Consider the following 18,309-nt stretch of genomic DNA (forward strand, 5'->3'; position numbering starts at 1 on the left):
ATAGTCTTAAAAATGAGCGATCATAAATCTTCACTATGACGTCACTTTCGTCACTTGATTGACATTCACGGCACCCGAGGGTCTTCTGAGATGACGCTGGCTGCTGCCAGCTCATTATCAAGAAAAAATTACCGACAGGAAGGCGAGAAACTCTTTTTATTTCAACAGACTCTGGCGCCGTACCTGTCGTCAAAACTCCAAAGACCGACTGCACAGTTGCACAATAAAAACGCTGCTTCATGCTGCCAGCGCTAACAACATAAGAGTCTCAGAAAGCTGGCGTGCACAAGCTAGCAAGCTACGGAGTTTGCCGACAATGTATTTCTTGTAAAGTGTATACAAAGGAGTACGGAAGCTGGACAAATAAGATGCAAAAAAAAACAACCACTTTCATGTGGTATTGGACAGAAAAGAGGACTTTTTTTCTCCTCCTTTTGAAAATGCGGACGTTATCAGCACCACTGTCTGATTCCTATCAATGCAAGTCATCAGAATCAGGTAATACACCAACTTATATTCTTGTCTTCATGAAAGAAAGGAATCTATATGTGTTAAACATGCTTGCATTATCTTTAAATACCTTTAACTTGTTAACAATATTAACTGTATGTATTAAACATTCTTGTATTATCATTAAACACCTTTAATTTATTAACAATATTAACTATGTGTTAAACATGCTTGCATTATCATTAAACACCTTTAACTTGTTAACAAAAACATATATTTCAATAAGTAAATATAAATTATTAGAGATGTCCGATAATATCGGCCTGCCGATATTATCGGCCGATATATGCGTTAAAATGTAATATCGAAAATGATCGGTATCGTTTTTTATTATTATCGGTATCGTTTTTTTAAATTTTATTTTATTTTTTTTATTAAATCAACATAAAAAACGCAAGATACACTTACAATTAGTGCACCAACCCAAAAAACCTCCCTCCCCCATTTATACTCATTCACACAAAAGGGTTGTTTCTTTCTGTTATTAATATTCTGGTTCCTACATTATATATCAATATATACCAATACAGTCTGCAAGGGATACAGTCCGTAAGCACACATGATTGTGCGTGCTGCTGGTCCACTAATAGTACTAACCTTTAACAGTTAATTTTTCTAATTTTCATTCATTACTAGTTTCTATGTAACTGTTTTTATATTGTTGTACTTTCTTTTTTATTCAAGAAAATGTTTTTAATTTATTTATCTTATTTTACTAATTTTAAAAAAAAGAACCATATCTTCACCATACCTGGTTGTCCAAATTAGGCATAATAATGTGTTAATTCCACGACGGCATATATCGGTTGATATCGGTATCGGTTGATATCGGTATCGGTAATTAAAGAGTTGGACAATATCGGAATATCGGATATCGGCAAAAAGCCATTATCGGACACCCCTATAAATTATATATATGAATGAGGTAGATCCCCGCGACTTGATCAATTGAAAAGTAGCTCGCCTGCAGAAAAAGTGTGAGCACCCCCTGCTCTAAATTGTCTGACTGATCCTTGAAAATTCATCCTGCGGTGCAGACAGTCCGATGTTATCCAAGTCACAAGAGTGTCCACTATTGAATCCTCTTATCGAACCGATTCTTTATCGACTCTCTTATCGAATCCAGATAGGTTGAGTGAGCATATAGTGCTGCTATGTGCGTTGTAAATGAAAAAATTGCAGACAAACACATCACCAACATGGACGAGGTGCCGCTCACTTTCGACATCCCGATGAAGCACTCTGTGGAGAAGAAGGGGACCAGCACGGTAGCGCATCGATACGCACAACGGTGCAAGAGAAGTCGGCTTTTACTGTTGTGCTAGCTTGCTATGCTAATGGACAACGAGACTGACCATGAAAATGACGAGAGGGAATCTGGCGTGTTTGATGGAGATCTTGCCCAGCTGTTCATTTCGGACACAGAAGATGAGGACTTTGATGGATTTGTGGATGAGGATTGATCAAAAAAATAATGAGAGTACATTGATAAATACGTCAATAAAGTACAACCGAACTCAGCATTGCTCCTGCTGCCTTTTTAAAACAGCGTCCATGCATGCTAGCATATGTTTTAAGATAGCGTATGTTTAACCATGCCTGCACCCAAAAATACGCTGTGCCTTATTTATGCGTTAAATACAGAAATAACACCCGTAACTGACATGGCGCTTTTTAATACGGTGCGCCCTATGGTCGCGAAAATACGGTATAGTGGCTTCGATAACGGGAACCGGTTCTCGAAAAGGGATTCAAATCTATGGAATCGGTTCTTTTCTTACCGAACAATCGGGAGAACCGGTTTCGAACATCATCCCTAGTCGTGAGTTCAAACCCCGGCCGAGTCATACCAAAGACTACAAAAACGGGACCCATTACCTCCCTGCTTGGCACTCAGCATCAAGGGTTGGAATTGGGGGTTAAATCACCAAATGATTCCCGAGCGCGGCCATCGCTGCTGCTCACTGCTCCCCTCACCTACCAGGGGGTAAACATGGGGATGGGTCAAATGCAGAGGATAATTTCACCACACCTAGTGTGTGTGTGACTATCGTTGGGACTTTAACTTTTAAACTATTGTATAGCGCTTTATATTGTGTTCAAAGTGTACACACTTTAACTTAAAAATAGACTTCTGGACTCGTGTTTACATTGTTTCTTAAGGAGAAATGTGGTTCAATATACGAACTTTTCTTTTCACAAAACCTGTTCAAGAACCAATGAGATCCGTAAATCGAGGTTGCATGTTTGTAAAATCAAAACAAAGGCAATAGGGATCTTGAGACATGTTTCTTTGTACAGGTTTGGTAATTTAATGGAACTGGATCTGGGGTAGCTTTGCACATGGTCATTTCCTGTTCCCCTTTAGGTTATTCCATGGCGATTGCCAAAACGCCGTATGCAACATTGACGGTTGTTGGCGCTCCGAGGTATCAGCACAGAGGAGTTGTGATGGTGATTTCCCAAAATCGTATTGACCCAATAGATCCCTTTCAATGGCAGGTAGGTCCTCAAAGTTTTATCAAGTAAAGAGTGCGCTTATTTTAAGTGAAATGTTTTGTACCCCGCAGTATCAGATCGGTGAATATTTTGGGGCGGTGGTGTGTGCCATGGATGTGAATCGGGATGCCAACACAGATGTCATCCTCATCTCTTCCCCCATGTTTGTGGAAAATGATAGAGAGGGGAGGGTTTATGTTTGCATCATAAACACTTTGGTGAGTGACTTATTAGAAACAAACTTGGCCTTTTGGAAAATTTTTCAATTTTTCACATTTCCATCAGAAAGTTCAGTGCAGTTTCGACTCTCCGGTCGTACTGAGAGGAGTCAGATCTCGCAAAGGACGATTCGGAGCGTCCCTTGCCGTTCTTCCCGACCTAAACACTGATGGACTAAATGATTTGGCAGTCGGGGCGCCACTGGAAGACGATGGTCAAGGAAGCATTTATATATTTCACGGCGAAAGAACCGGAAAGATTTCTCCTACTTTCTCACAGGTGACTTGTAAAGACCATCACTGTGGCCATTTGCTTAGAGAATAAACCTTTACACCTAATTTAGAGAATCGCAGGATCCAAAGCCATGGCAGGACTCAAGTTTTTCGGCATGTCCATCAGCCAGTCGTCTTCAGACCTCAGCGAAGACAACTTGCCTGACCTGGCGGTGGGTTCCAAAGGAACAGTCGTCTTACTCAGGTGAAGAATTCCGTATGGGGCTAAGTCAGGGGTCGGCAACCCAAAACGTTGAAAGAGCCATATTGGACCAAAAATACAAAAAATGAAAAGCTGTATATTAGTCTTATAATGAAGGCAACACATGACATAAGTGTCTATATTAGCTATAATAGCCTACTGTCAAAATGACTACGTGTCGTAGGCTGAAGCAAATCTTTGTTGACAGAAATGTTGAAATGTTATATTTATTCTACACATTTCTGCAACATTAGACAACATTAGTAAATCAGAGGCTCCTCAGAAGGTCAGATAAGTCCTGGAAATTACTGTTTTTTAATGGCCAAAGGTATAGATGTGTGCTTCCAAGTTAAAGGAAATGGCAGGCTGTCAACTTTTAATATATTTATTACAATCTTTGGCAAGCTAGGTAATGTTTGCTGTGGTCTGGAACAACATGGCACACAAACAACTATAAGAAATGCAGCCAATATTACATACAGATAATGTGTCATGAGACATGCAAATATACATTAATTACACTGAGGACATAAGTAAAGGAAATTAAATACGCTCAAATATACCTACAAATGAGGCATAATAATGCAACATGTACATACAGCTAGCCTAAATAGCACGTTAGCATTGATTAGCTTGCAGTTATGGATTGACCAAATATGCCTGATAAGCACTCCAGCAAATCAATACAATCAATAAAGCTCACCTTTGTGCACATTTTTGTCCATCTTGGACAAAATGAGACAAAGAAGGAGTGGCATAAAACACGTCTTTCTGTGGCAGCATCGGAGAAAGTTGTACATGTAAACAAACTACAAGGAGTTCAAGGATCGCTGAAATTAGTAGGACAAAACGATGCTGGCCAAATACTCTCATCAGTGAAGCATGTATAACATAAACAGTGGGATTTCTAACAATTAGGAAGGTTTGTGTCATGTTTGTTCTCCTACACAAACCATCTTAAAACAACAAATATTTTTTTTCTTAATTTTTTTTCCATTTGACACTCATCATCATCATCGGCAGTCACTCGTAGTCGAGTATGACTGTCCTCAGAATGGATGGGTTCCCATTCGGGAGGATGCCTGTGCGTGACGTCTTTTAGCGTGGGGAGACTGATGCGCCTGCAGCCACCACACGGTCTTTGGCCGAGAGGGGCCTTGATCCAGTGGCATGGATCCATGACGACTGGAGACCACCCTCTGTTGCAGCCTTCATCCGCCTTCAGTGCCGTTGTGACATGCAGTGTCATCCTCCGCCACTTCCACCGTTGTGGTCTTTGAAATGCTATTTAACCCATAGCTGGGACCCTGACAGGTACTACCACCCCGGGTCAGTAGAGTGGCGCTAAAGAGCCGCATGCTGACCCCGGGTCTAAGTGATAAAGTCACCAGCGAAATGTTGTTCTTCTCAACAATGGCGTCCATTTTGAAGAGAGTTTTGAAGTTGTTGGCCTAGCAGAAGTTTTGTCAGAACTGCACTGTCAAAAATGTATGCATTGAGCTGCAGGGACACCTTTTCTGTGACCAAAACAGTTCACCACACGATCTGTTGCGGATTGTCATTGATGTGACAAAATCAATCAATCAATCAATCAATGTTTATTTATATAGCCCTAAATCACAAGTGTCTCAAAGGGCTGTACAAGCCACAACGACATCCTCGGTACAGAGCCCACATACGGGCAAGGAAAAACTCACCCCAGTGGGACGTCGGTGAATGACTATGAGAAACCTTGGAGAGGACCGCATATGTGGGTAACCCCCCCCCCCCCTCTAGGGGAGACCGAAAGCAACGGATGTCGAGTGGGTCTGACATAACATTGTGAAAGTCCAGTCCACAGTGGATCCAACACATCAGCGGGAGTCCAGTCCACAGCGGGGCCAACAGGAAACCATCCCGAGCGGAGACGGGTCAGCAGCGCAGAGATGTCCCCAACCGATGCACAGGCTAGTGGTCCACCCGGGGTCCCGACTCTGGACAGCCAGCACTTCATCCATGGCCACCGGACCTATGCAACTCCCCCTCGCAAGGGACAGGGGAGAAGAGGAGAGAAGAAAAGAAACGGCAGATCAACTGGTCTAAAAAAGGGGGGGTCAAAAGCTTCCTCCAATTAACCCTCCCCTTTTGATCTTACACACACTTTTCCAACCAGTTTCTACCAGCTTTTTTTTTAACAGATGGATCTGACAACAAATCTTTTTTTAATCTACCCATAAAAGTATTTTAGAGTAAAAACGTGCAAATTGATAGCATGCACCAAGCTGATCTACTCAACATGTGCAAAGTGGTTTGCACATGTTGAGTAGAATAAGGCGTGCAATCCATTTTGAGTGTCTGTCTTTATTATTATGCCGAACAAATGCTAATCATCAAATCGCCCACAATACTGAGAGTAGGAGATGCCAATATATTATTTAGAACAGACCATGTGATTTAAAAACAATTGTCAAAGTTTTGCGAGCACTATTCAACAATTTTCCAATTAGCATTAGCTAATTAGCTAATTAGCCAATTAGCATCCTGTAAACTAATTTTCCAATTACCGGTAGTTTACAGGAGTAAACATGGCTCCTATTCTAGTAGGTCCTGGCGCATTTGTGGCAATTTCTAGGATTTTTTGCAATCAAAGTCAACATTTTCTGTACCGAAATATTGCGCGTAGAAGATTAGGTTGGAAGAGGGCAAACATTTTGACTCTCGCAGTTCAAGGGACATTTTCTTCGACGTCGGCTCCGAAGAGCGTGTGGGCGAGTTGAGTGGTGGAACATTGACGCAATTTCCTAAAACAGTATTATGTTTGCCTGTTTCCTGCTCATTTGTCAACTATTTATTTTGCAACAGTCTATTATAGCAAAGACAGATTGACGTTTATCGCATTTAAATGACGTATTAGTCGGAGGAACGCGACCCGATGGTACAGACTGCAGTCGCAACGGATACATAGCTGATATATATCGACATACCAAAAAGGCCTGGGTCAGATTTTAAAAAATTGTAATTGATGTGTGTCAGGTTCAAACACTGATGACATCTATTAAACAAGACAAGAAGCAAGGAATCAAACAGAGACAGAATTCATTTTGGCTCAATTGAGGAGAGACGTTTGGACTGTACTCTTTGTACAGGCTCACCACGCTCTGGCGAAAGTTTGTACGCCTCCTCTTTTATTTGGACTTTACCTGATTCATGGCAACAGCTGTTTCTAAAGGGACCGGGGTCGTAAACAGCCATCGCCTTTGGTTACAGAACAGTTCAAAGAAGAGGTCCCTGAAGGGGAGTCTGGTCTTGCTTCCTCTTTGCTTTGTAGATCTCGGGTCAAGATAATATCTTTCTGTTGATTACAATACATGAAAGAAACAGAACACCTTCATGTTGCTTCCCATCCTACACAGTGGAGTTTTACAAGCCTTCTTCTTGGTAGGATCAAAGACAGCTTCTGTCCTCTCGCCGGGAACTCATGGAAACACAGAGTTTTGTGATAACTTAGATTCAATTTTTCTGACACTGTGTTCACATTGAAATTAAAAAATCCTATACAGGTCACATATGGGCAAAATTACCTGAAAAAGGCCAAACGGGTGTTATTTAATGTCTAGAGGGCTCTCATAATCCATCCATCCATCCATTCTCTACCGCTTGTCCCTCTCGGGGTCACTGGGGTTTGATTCCTAAATATTGATTCATTCCTACCTCACTGTAATTAATTTATTGCGGTCATGTCCGGAACCAATTAAAAGCTATAAATGAGTAATTACTGCATGAGCCTTACATTTAGAAGGGTTCACACCCTTGACCTCGAAACGGAGGTTGTGCTTAATTGTGAATATTCAACGAAGCATAAAGAAATCTGCAAAATTTAATCAGGCCAATTTAAGGAACAGATGTTTTTAAAACGTTTTAAAAATGAATATCCTCTGTCAAATGTGTTTTATGAAGTGAAGTGAAGTGAATTATATTTATATAGCGCTTTTCTCTAATGACTCAAAGCGCTTTACATAGTGAAACCCAATATCTAAATTACATTTAAACCAGTGTGGGTGGCACTGGGAGCAGATGGGTAAAGTGTCTTGCCCAAGGACACAACAGCAGTGACTAGGATGGCGGAAGCGGGAATCGAACCTGGAACCCTCAAGTTGCTGGCACGGCCACTCTACCAACCGAGCTATGCCGCCCCTATGTTAATTCAACAAAACCAAAATGGCCTAAGGGTGTTTGTCTCTTTCTCTATTTTTGTGTGTTTCCAGAACCAAACCCATAGTCAAGGTTGAAGCAAAGTTGACCTACATGCCCAAACAAATCGTCATTGAAAACCTTGACTGCGCTAACCCCCTGGAGAACACAGCAGACATCTGCTTTGTGATAAGCCGACTCTCGTCCATCCGAACAGGTGCCCGAGTCTCCTTGCTAAGCTTTGTCGAGTTACTCCAGCGTTCATCCTGTTCATTTTAAACTTGAATCCATTGCAGCGAGAGCGAGGGTTAATTATACCCTTACGCTGGACGCCACCCGCAAGGTGCCCAACAACCGAGCATCTATCAACAACAACAATGGGTATCGGGAAACCACTGGGAGTGTTATTCTTGATCTTGGTCTAGCACAGCCAATATGCGTCAAGACCAAATTCTTCATTGAGGTGAGTTGTTAGACGCCCAGAGGCACTCCTCAGTTTACAGTCATGCCCGCTTTTCATTCACAGTCCTGCCCTGAAGATGCTTTGAATCCCCTTTACAACGAGCTCAGATTTACATTTGAAGGTTTGCCTGATGCCAACACGCTGCTGAGGCCAAGTCTGGCACAGCAGGCCCAGATGACCACCCTCCATCCGGTAAGCATTAACCCTTTCATCGATGCGGCCTGTGTAAGGGTCCGCGATACAGGCGATGTAGGGCTTGAACGTAGGGTTGTACGGTATACCGGTATTAGTATAGTACCGCAATACTAATGAATCATATTCGGTACTATACCGCCTCTGAAAAGTACCGGTAAATACCCAAATACCCAAATTTGTGGTATCATCCAAAACTAATGTAAAGTATCAAACAATAGAAAAATAAGTGATTATTACATTTGAACAGAAGTGTAGATAGAACATGTTAAAAGAGAAAGTAAGCAGATATTAACAGTAAATGAACAAGTAGATTAATAATTCATTTTCTACCACTTGTCCTTATTAATGTTGACAAAATAATAGAATGGAAAATGACACAATATGTTACTGCATATGTCAGCAGCTAAATTAGGAGCCTTTGTTTGCTTACTTACTAATAAAAGACAAGTTGTCTTGTATGTTCACTATTTTATTCAAGGACAAACTTGCAATAAGAAACATATGTTCAATGTACCGTAAGATTTTTTTGTTAAAGTAAAGCCAATAATGCAATTTTTTTTAGAAAAGTACCAAAAAGTATCAAAATAATTTTGGTACCGGTACCAAAATATTGGACAACACTATTTGAACGTGTGACGTGGAAACACAACACATCATGGTTCTTCGGAAGCATGGTATCGGAAAAACATGTTTACATTGGGTTGAATGCAAGACCCTGTCCTAAAGTTTTTTGTTTTTTTTATCAAGTTCCAAATATGTCGCAAACGTATTGCATCAATAACTGCCACAGTGGTTGTCATGAACGCTTCAGGAAAAAAAACAACGATTTGGTGAGATTTTCTCATTTCAAGCAGAGAAGCAAATCCATGGAAGTCGGATTAGTGACCTAATAAAGAGACAATAAGTAGCTTGGATAGCAGCCGTGAGACGTTCAAACATCACTTTTAACGCCATCACTTGGTACATGTTTTCCCACGGTAATGTTTGAATCAAAGCCTGTTTTATTCTGTTGCACATGTAGCATTTAGTAGGATGTTAGCGTTAGCTAAGCTAAGATAGCAACAACGTACAGTATTTGTAAAAAAAAGCAATACCCCTATTCATAGATCAATAGCTGAGAATGTTTTCAATATTTCCCACATAAATGCACAATGTATTTCAGACTTGAAATATATTTAGTTTGTAACAAATTCCTCCAGGAGACATCACCCACCGACAAGTCCTGTTGACTTACCTTTGAAAGGACGGCAGTCTTCTCTTTCTGATGTAAAATTCTGACGATTAGCATACACCCAAAGTTGATTTGTTAGTGAGCCTTTACCTACTTGGCATTCCGAAATGTTTGGCCTGTAAAATTACTGACTCCATTGATGACCGAAATACAGGATACATATACATATACATATACATATACATATACATATACATATACATATACATATACACAGGGGCGCCGCTAGGGATTTTGGGCCCCATGAGAAGAATCTTTACAGGGCCCCCATTATTTTTTCTGTATTATAATTTCATCATCATTAGGGGCCTCTCTGGGCCCCCCTCCATCATGGGCCCCTAGAATCCGTCTCCTTTACTCCCCGCTTTTCGGCGCCCCTGCATATACATATACATATACATATACATATACATATACATATACATATACTGTACATATACATATACATATACATATACTGTACATATACATATACATATACATATACATATACATATACATATACATATACATACACATATGGATCAACTTTATTTTTTTTCTTTTGTACAATCCATTTGAATCCAGTTTGGTGCTTTCTCTCACAATACCGCTGACTGAGAACAGCCATGAAAAACAAAATCTTTGTCCAACAAAAATAGATACCCAGACGACACAATGCAGAGCAAAGTCACATGCTCTTTGAGCCCTATACGATATAAATGAAATACATTTGGCCAACAATGTTTTTTGATACTATTGTTCTATTGTGATAATGCATCTGGATGACACATTCTAGCTGTGTCTGCAAATTTGACAGCGTCAAAAGAACGAACACAACTTTAAACCAATGTAGCCCTTTAGCTACACTGCAAAAATGATCTGACAAAATATAAGATAAGGACTAAGTTTTAGGAAAGAAATACTAAAAAACTAGTAAAATTATCAGTCTGTGCTGCTAGTTGATTTTACTTGATCAGTCATCCTAAAATAACATTTGTATTTCTTAAAATTATCAGGACTTTTAAGCTAGAAATAAGTATTTTATTCTGAAAACAAGCGCTATTCAACTTGCAGTTCTTAAATTAAGCAATTCTTAATGTAAACACGATTTTCTATCTGAGGAAAACCATAGTATCTTATTTCAATAATTATTTTCTCAATTTTTAACATTTTAAAACTAGAATAGACAAAATATAATGATGTATGCCAACATTAAGATTATGATGTAAAGTCCATGACTAAAAACAAGTACATAGCTCTCAAAACTAGAGAAATTTCTTGAAAATGTTTTTTAAATCTTGGCATATGGCGAATAATTTGCAGTGTCGTGACTAACTTACCTTCCCAGTGCAAAGCCCCTTCTAAGTCAACAATCCTCTATATAAATAAACTGTTTTTTACAAATATCATCCCTGGAGGACGAGGAATAGCTAAATATGCTACACTACACACTGTCAGAGGATAAGCTAACCACAAGCTAGAGCTCCTGAATGTCAAAAAAGGTGGGTGGATCGATGCAAATATCGACAGTAACGATACCGTATGATATCATTATTTGATCGATACTAAAGTGGTTTAATTGAAATGTTTTTATCATAAGAAAAATCTGAAGTCGTTTTTGTTAGTGTTTAAAAACTCAGGGAATAAGTTCCTGGACCCAGAAGGGCTTTTACGGGCAACAACTAAAAGATTTTAATCAGAGCCAATGGTCGGAAATAATTTTAGAGATGAACTATATTGTTACATCGACGTTGTGTGTCTTTGTCTGATTAGAAAAAATGGAATAATTTAATGATCTTGAAAATTTGAAGGATCGGCACTGATATTGCCGATACTGCCTCTGTAACTACTTGGTATTGGATTGATACCAAAGTTTGTAGTATCCCCCAAAACTAATGTAAACTATCCAAACAACAGAAGAATACGTTTTTATTAAATTTTAACGGAAGTGCAGAGAGTAAGTATATATTAACAGCAAATTAGCAAGTAGATTAATAATAGTTTTGAAAAAATAATACAACTGGAAATTACACAAAATGTTACCGAATTGGTCAGCATTCCATAGTAGAAGCTGTTGCAACCTGTTTTGAAATGGTTTTATTGTCATTTATATACCGAATAAAAACATCACGATAAATGTTGTTAATGCAGGAGGCTGCAAAATATAGCGCAATATAGATTTTAGGCCAAATCCCCCATCCGTAGTTCTCTGACAGTCAAGCCTAAATTTGCTCTCCACAGTTGGCCTTTGAGATCGACTGCGGCACAGACAACAAATGCGTAGACAACCTCCAGTTGGATTTCAACTTTACCAGGTAAAGACTTTAGCAGAGCTTTTCAAGTTGTATTCATGCTAACTTTTCATCATTGCGCAGCTCCTCAGAGGTCAAAGTGGGCATAGACGAGCTCCTAAATGTCACCGTATCCGTGGTAAACCTGGCGGAAAACTCCTACAACACCCTGGTTGTTCTCACGTACCCAGTTGGGGTCTCCTACAGGAAGTTCACAAGCCTGCAGGTAGGAATTAGAATGTTTCAGGGCCACCTCCTCCACATTTACTTGACTCCTTTTTGACAAAAAAAGGGACACATTGAGTGCAACTCCTTGGACAGTGAAGCTGGCTTATCTCGGGGAAAGACAGACTGCACCATTAACAAGCCCATTTTTGGGAGGAACTCAACGGTTGGTACTTTTCTGTAAAAACATGATCTACCTTTTGTTGTGTAAAAAGTGTAGTAGACAAAGAACTCCATGTCATGGACTCAACTCTCGAACCATATCTCTTAATCAGTTAAGGCTTGTTCCAAAGAAATTTTTGGGTAAGGCCATGTAAAACTGCATTATGTACCACATTTAACGGACAATAAAGCACATCGGTATATTAGCCGCAACCACTAAATTTTAGAAGAAAAAAAATTTCTCCATATATTAGCCGCACCAGAATATAAGCTACAGATATGTAGGTTGTGAAATTAGTTATTTACACAGAAATATTTTGTAAATATTTATTACACACCTCAATGGTTTCCAAATGGTGCATGCAAGGCGGCAGTGAAATGGTTGATCAAACAAAAGAGAAGTCATCGTCATGGACCCACTAGCTGCGGAGACTAGCTCTCTAATCAGCTAAACCAGGGGTCCCCAAACGTTTTGACCCGGGGGCCGCATTAGGGGCTGGGCTGTATATATATATATATATATATATATATATATATATATATATATATATATATATATATATATATATATATATATATTTATACTGAATATTCCGAGTGCGATGATGTCACGTTATCGATGGGAAAATGCATTTTTAGACAATATGATTTGCCTGAGCGGCTAAGAGACACCGAGAGTAACAAGCGGTAGAAAATTTATTTTTTTAACTTGGGACTTCCCACGGGCCGGATTTTGGACGCTGGCGGGCCGGATCCCAGAGCTAAACAGACTCATTAACTCCACGGTGACGTTTTGGTGAGTTTCCTTAGGAATTTGTGAAACTGAAACAATACAAAAAGCATGCCATTGTGAGTTAATAATAATAACGCAGACATTTGTAAAAGTGTTAGCATATTAGTTAATGCTAACGATGAAACCTTGATTACACTATGATAACATGTCCAAAAATGCATGAAAACACCACTATTAAACATGTTTAGTAAGTATGAATTGTTTTAGTTGTGTTGTAAAACCCACAAACTTTGCTTTGAGTGATGAATAAAGAAACGATACGAGTAAAAACGCTACAGGCGGCTAATGGACAGAACGGCACTTGCACCTCCGGTTCAAGGCACTGAACAGAAGAAAATACTGTCAACGTTCAACCCGCAGCACCTGCAGTGAGCAAACTTGTCCAAAAGATGGCTTTAGCACAAACAACACACCCTTTCGGTGTCTCTGTCTGTCTTTTATCAAAACTATTGGTTAAATACAAAACATTATGGCCGTTAACAAAGAAAAATCCATAAATTAGCCGCACTATTTTTTAAGCTGCAGGATTCAAAGCGTTGGAAAAAGGTAGCTGCTTATAGTCCGGAAAATACGGTAGTAATAAAATGCATTTAAAGAGTCTGCCTGCAAAATAAGTCCGCACGCAGGCAGTGTGTGTTTTTTACAAACAAAAATGTTGGCACTGTTCTGAGGCGATAAATCACAACCAAATATACTATCATCTTTGGAGGACTGAAAAGCATGTGTGGATATGTGTGGGGCGGCGTGGCGAAGTTGGTAGAGTGGCCGTGCCAGCAATCGGAGGGTTGCTGGTTACTGGGGTTCAATCTCCACCTCCTACCATCCTAGTCACGTCCGTTGTGTCCTTGGGCAAGACACTTCACCCTTGCTCCTGATGGCTGCTGGTTAGCGCCTTGCATGGCAGCTCCCGCCATCAGTGTGTGAATGTGTGAATGTTGAAATACTGTCAAAGCGCTTTGAGTACCTTGAAGGTAGAAAAGCGCTATACAAGTGTAACCCGTTTATCATTTATTTATTTATAAAACGCCAACCAAAACGTCTTTGGGAGATTGAAACTAATTGTCCACAAGGCACTGAGCATTTGTCTAATACTGTAACTTAGAGCAGTGGCCCCCAACCTTTTTGTAACTGCGGATCGGTCAACACTTGAAAATGTGTCCCATGGAGGGGGTGGATTTTTTTTTGTTTTTGTTTTTTGTCATAAAAAAATACAATCATGTGTGTTTACAGACTGTATCCCTGCAGACTGTATTGATATATATTGATATATAATGTAGGAACCAGAAATATGAATAACAGAAAGAAACAACCCTTTTGTGCGAATGAGTGTGAATGAGTGGGAGGAGGGAGGTTTTTTGGGTTGACCGTGCACTAATTGTAAGTGTATCTTGTGTTTTTTATGTGGATTTAATAAAATAAAAAAATAAAAAAATATATTTTTTTAAACCACGGCCCGGTGGTTGGGGACCACTGACTTAGAGGATGTCTGTATCTGTATGTATTGTTGTATTGTACAGTGTTTCCTGTTACGTTCGCTCTTTGTATTGAAAGTCATAACCCCAAAATGCAGGAGACAGCAGGCAGTATGCAGGTAGAAGTGTATTTAATGTCCAAATGTTCAAAACACAAAGAGTGCAGCAGGTAATGCACCATAAAACACAGGGATAACTGTGCATTAAAAACGTACAAAATGACTCAAATAGAGTGCAGCAGGGAAAAAAGAGCTTTCAACTAAAGGAAACACAAAACTAGAATAATACAATACTAACTGAGTGTGTACGTAACTCAAATAATGATCCCACAACCAACTAAGCTATGGGCCTGCCTTTAATTGTCCTCAGGTGCTCATTAGCAGCAGGTTTAAAACATAATCACCCGCAGGTAAGGAGGAAATTGCTCAGAAGCAGGGGTGAAGCCACTGCAGGACAACACATGCAAAACAAAATAAGAGGGCAAAACAGGAAATTAACCCATCCATCCGTCCATTTTCTACCGCTTGTCCCTTATGGGGGTTGCAGGGGGTGCTGGAGCCTATCCCAGCTGCACCAAAAAAAAAACGAAAACAAAAAACGCTCACAAAGCAAAACAAGGAATGACCCGGCGTAACCGGTCCTAACAGTTTCCCACAGATTGCCAAAATACCTGTGACTGTAGGGGCGTGGCTGTGTCAATGTGAAATCAACATATCATTTGCATAATTGAGGATAATGCATATATCTTCTAAAAAAAATGTTGTAAACATATATATATATATATATATATATATATATATATATATATATATATATATATATATATATATATATATATATATATATATATATATATATATATATATATATACATTAAAAAATAGTATTTTTTTTTCTTATATAGTTTTGCTCTTTTTTTCAATTGTTGCTGCCTTTTGTCAAGATCCCATATGACAGTTTGGACTAGGTTGGTTATTTTCTTGTCCTAGTGCTCTTGTTTTGTCAGTACTTTTCGTTTGGTGTTTTGAAGCACCTTTCTTTACTCTGTGTTCCTTGTCCTGCCGGCACACTTGTTTCTCTAGGTTAATTAGTTCCATTCAGTTCCACCCCATTCTTTCAGTGCAGGTTTATTATTTACCTTCTGCACAGTTGTTAATCAAAATACCTTCTGCCTGCACAAACGCTTGCCTTTTCTGCTTTTTGGGATCACATGCGACATAGTCACACTTGTTTTGTTACAACAATGTAACACTTTATACAACTTTATACACCCCCGTCCTATTGACATATTTTATTCTGCACACCCTGAATGTTGGAATTTAGTTTACCAAATAAGTTAGGTATTTTAAATTAAAGATGAAAAAACTACTTGAGATTGTTTATTGATAGTCTCCACAATGAAGTTACAGTAAAACTACGCACACAAAGTATCCATCCATCCATCCATTTTTTACCGTTTGCCCCTTTCTGGGTCACGGGGGGTGATGGAGCCTATCTCAGCTGCATTCGGGCGGAAGGCGGGGTACACCCTGGACAAGTCGCCACCTCATCGCACGGCCAACACAGATAGACAGACAACATTCACACACTAGGGCCAATTTAGTGTTGCCAATCAACCTATCCCCAGGTGCATGTCTTTGGAGGTGGGAGGATGCCGGAGTACCCGGAGGGAACCCACACAGTTACGGGGAGAACATGCAAACTCCACACAGAAAGATCCAGAGCCCGGGATTGAACTCAGGACCTATGTATTGTGAGGCACACGCACTAACCCCTGTCACACCGTGCTGCCCGCACACAAAGTAAAATACATTAATATGTATACAAAGGTAACACTTTAGTATGGGGAACATATTCACCATTAACTAGTTGCTTATTAACATGCAAATTAGTAACATATTGGCACTTAATTAGTCATTATTAAGTACTAATTAATGCCTTATTCTGCATGGCCCTAACCCTAACCCTCTAACCCTAACAACTCTAAATGAAGTCTTTGTTACTTACAACATGTTCTCCTTGTGTCCAAATAACTCTTAATTAAGTATTTGTTACTTAGAATATGTTCCCCATACTAAAGTGTTACCCATACAAATTGCACATACATGCAGGAATCATGTTAAACCAACAATACAGTTTCTAATAAACTGAAAAAAAAATTATGCAGGATGAAGGTTGGCTCTAATGCCGCTAGCTTGAGCTAATTTACAACAGAGCAACTCATTGACAGGCCAACTCAAATTCGCAGAGTCAAATTAGATTTTAAAGGCCTACTGAAACCCACTACTACCGACCACGCAGTCTGATAGTTTATACATCAATGATGAAATCTTAACATTGCAACACATGCCAATACGGCCGGGTTAACTTATAAAGTGCAATTTTAAATTTCCCGGGAAACTTCCGCTTGAAAACGTCTATGTATGATGACGTATGCGCGTGACGTCACGAAGGCAACGGAAGTATTGGTACACCAATGTGTCACCATACAACCAGCTCTGTTTTCATCGAAAAATTCCACAGTGTTCTGGACATCCGTGTTGGTGAATCTTTTGCAATTTGTTTAATGAACAATGAAGACTGCAAAGAAGAAAGCTGTAGGTGCGATCGGTGTATTAGCTGCGGACTACAGCAACACAACCAGGAGGACTTTGAGATGGATAGCAGACGCGCTACCGTGAGTACAGCTTTGGCTTCCAAACATTTGATTGCTTGCCCGTACGTGCGTGTCGCTATGTGCATGTCACGTACGTAACTTTGGGGAAATATATGTTTCTTGCCGACTCTGATGGCGGCCGGGGTGTCGTCGAAAGCTACAACGCCCGCTGCCGCCGCCGTCCCGTAGCTAAGTTAGCTTCAATGGCGTTGTTAGCAACAGCATTGTTAATCTTCGCCAAGCTGGAAATTATTAACCGTGTATTTACATGTCCATTGTTTAATAGTATTGTTGATCTTCTGTCTATCCTTCCAGTCAGGGGTTTATTTATTTTGTTTCTATCTGCATTTAAGCACAATGCTATCACGTTAGCTCCGTAGCTAAAGAGCTTCACCGATGTATTGTCGTGGAGATAAAAGTCACTGTGAATGTCCATTTTGCGTTCTCGACTCTCATTTTCAAGAGGATATAGTATCCAAGGTGGTTTAAAATACAAATCCGTGATCCACAATAGAAAAAGGAGAAAGTGTGGAATCCAATGAACCCTTGTACCTAAGTCACGGTCAGAGCGAAAACAGATACGTCCTGCACTGCACTCTAGTCCTTCACTCTTACGTTCCTCATCCACAAATCTTTCATCCTCGCTCAAATTAATGGGGGAATCGTCGCTTTCTCTGTCCGAATCGCTCTCGCTGCATTGTAAACCATAGGGAAATGTGAGCAGCCCTCCAGCTTGTGACGTCACGCTACTTCGGGTAGGGGCAAGGCTTTTTTTTATCAGCGACCAAAAGTTGTGAACTTTATCGTCGTTGGTCTCTACTAAATCCTTTCAGCAAAATTATGGCAATATCGCAAAATGATCAAGTATGACACATAGAATGGATCTGCTATCCCCGTTTAAATAAAAAAAATTCATTTCAGTAGGCCTTTAACGGAACACAATTTACATAAAACCACAAGTGTATTC

The 18,309-nt window shown here is 39.8% G+C and overlaps 1 protein-coding gene across 1 annotated transcript in view; it reads left to right on the forward strand.

The window, feature by feature from the left end:
- The window catches only part of LOC133655533 (integrin alpha-M-like), a 41,376-nt gene that overhangs the window by 16,750 nt on the left and 6,317 nt on the right, over positions 1-18,309 (forward strand). The window contains exons 12-21 of the mRNA XM_062055778.1: positions 2,879-3,012; positions 3,081-3,227; positions 3,295-3,507; positions 3,572-3,705; positions 7,947-8,089; positions 8,169-8,335; positions 8,399-8,527; positions 11,985-12,058; positions 12,119-12,260; positions 12,327-12,425. Coding sequence (XP_061911762.1) covers positions 2,879-3,012; positions 3,081-3,227; positions 3,295-3,507; positions 3,572-3,705; positions 7,947-8,089; positions 8,169-8,335; positions 8,399-8,527; positions 11,985-12,058; positions 12,119-12,260; positions 12,327-12,425 — 1,382 coding nt within the window. The remainder of the gene's footprint in view (positions 1-2,878; positions 3,013-3,080; positions 3,228-3,294; positions 3,508-3,571; positions 3,706-7,946; positions 8,090-8,168; positions 8,336-8,398; positions 8,528-11,984; positions 12,059-12,118; positions 12,261-12,326; positions 12,426-18,309) is intronic.

This window comes from Entelurus aequoreus, linkage group LG08 (genome assembly GCF_033978785.1).
Source record: "Entelurus aequoreus isolate RoL-2023_Sb linkage group LG08, RoL_Eaeq_v1.1, whole genome shotgun sequence".
NCBI lineage: Eukaryota > Metazoa > Chordata > Actinopteri > Syngnathiformes > Syngnathidae > Entelurus > Entelurus aequoreus.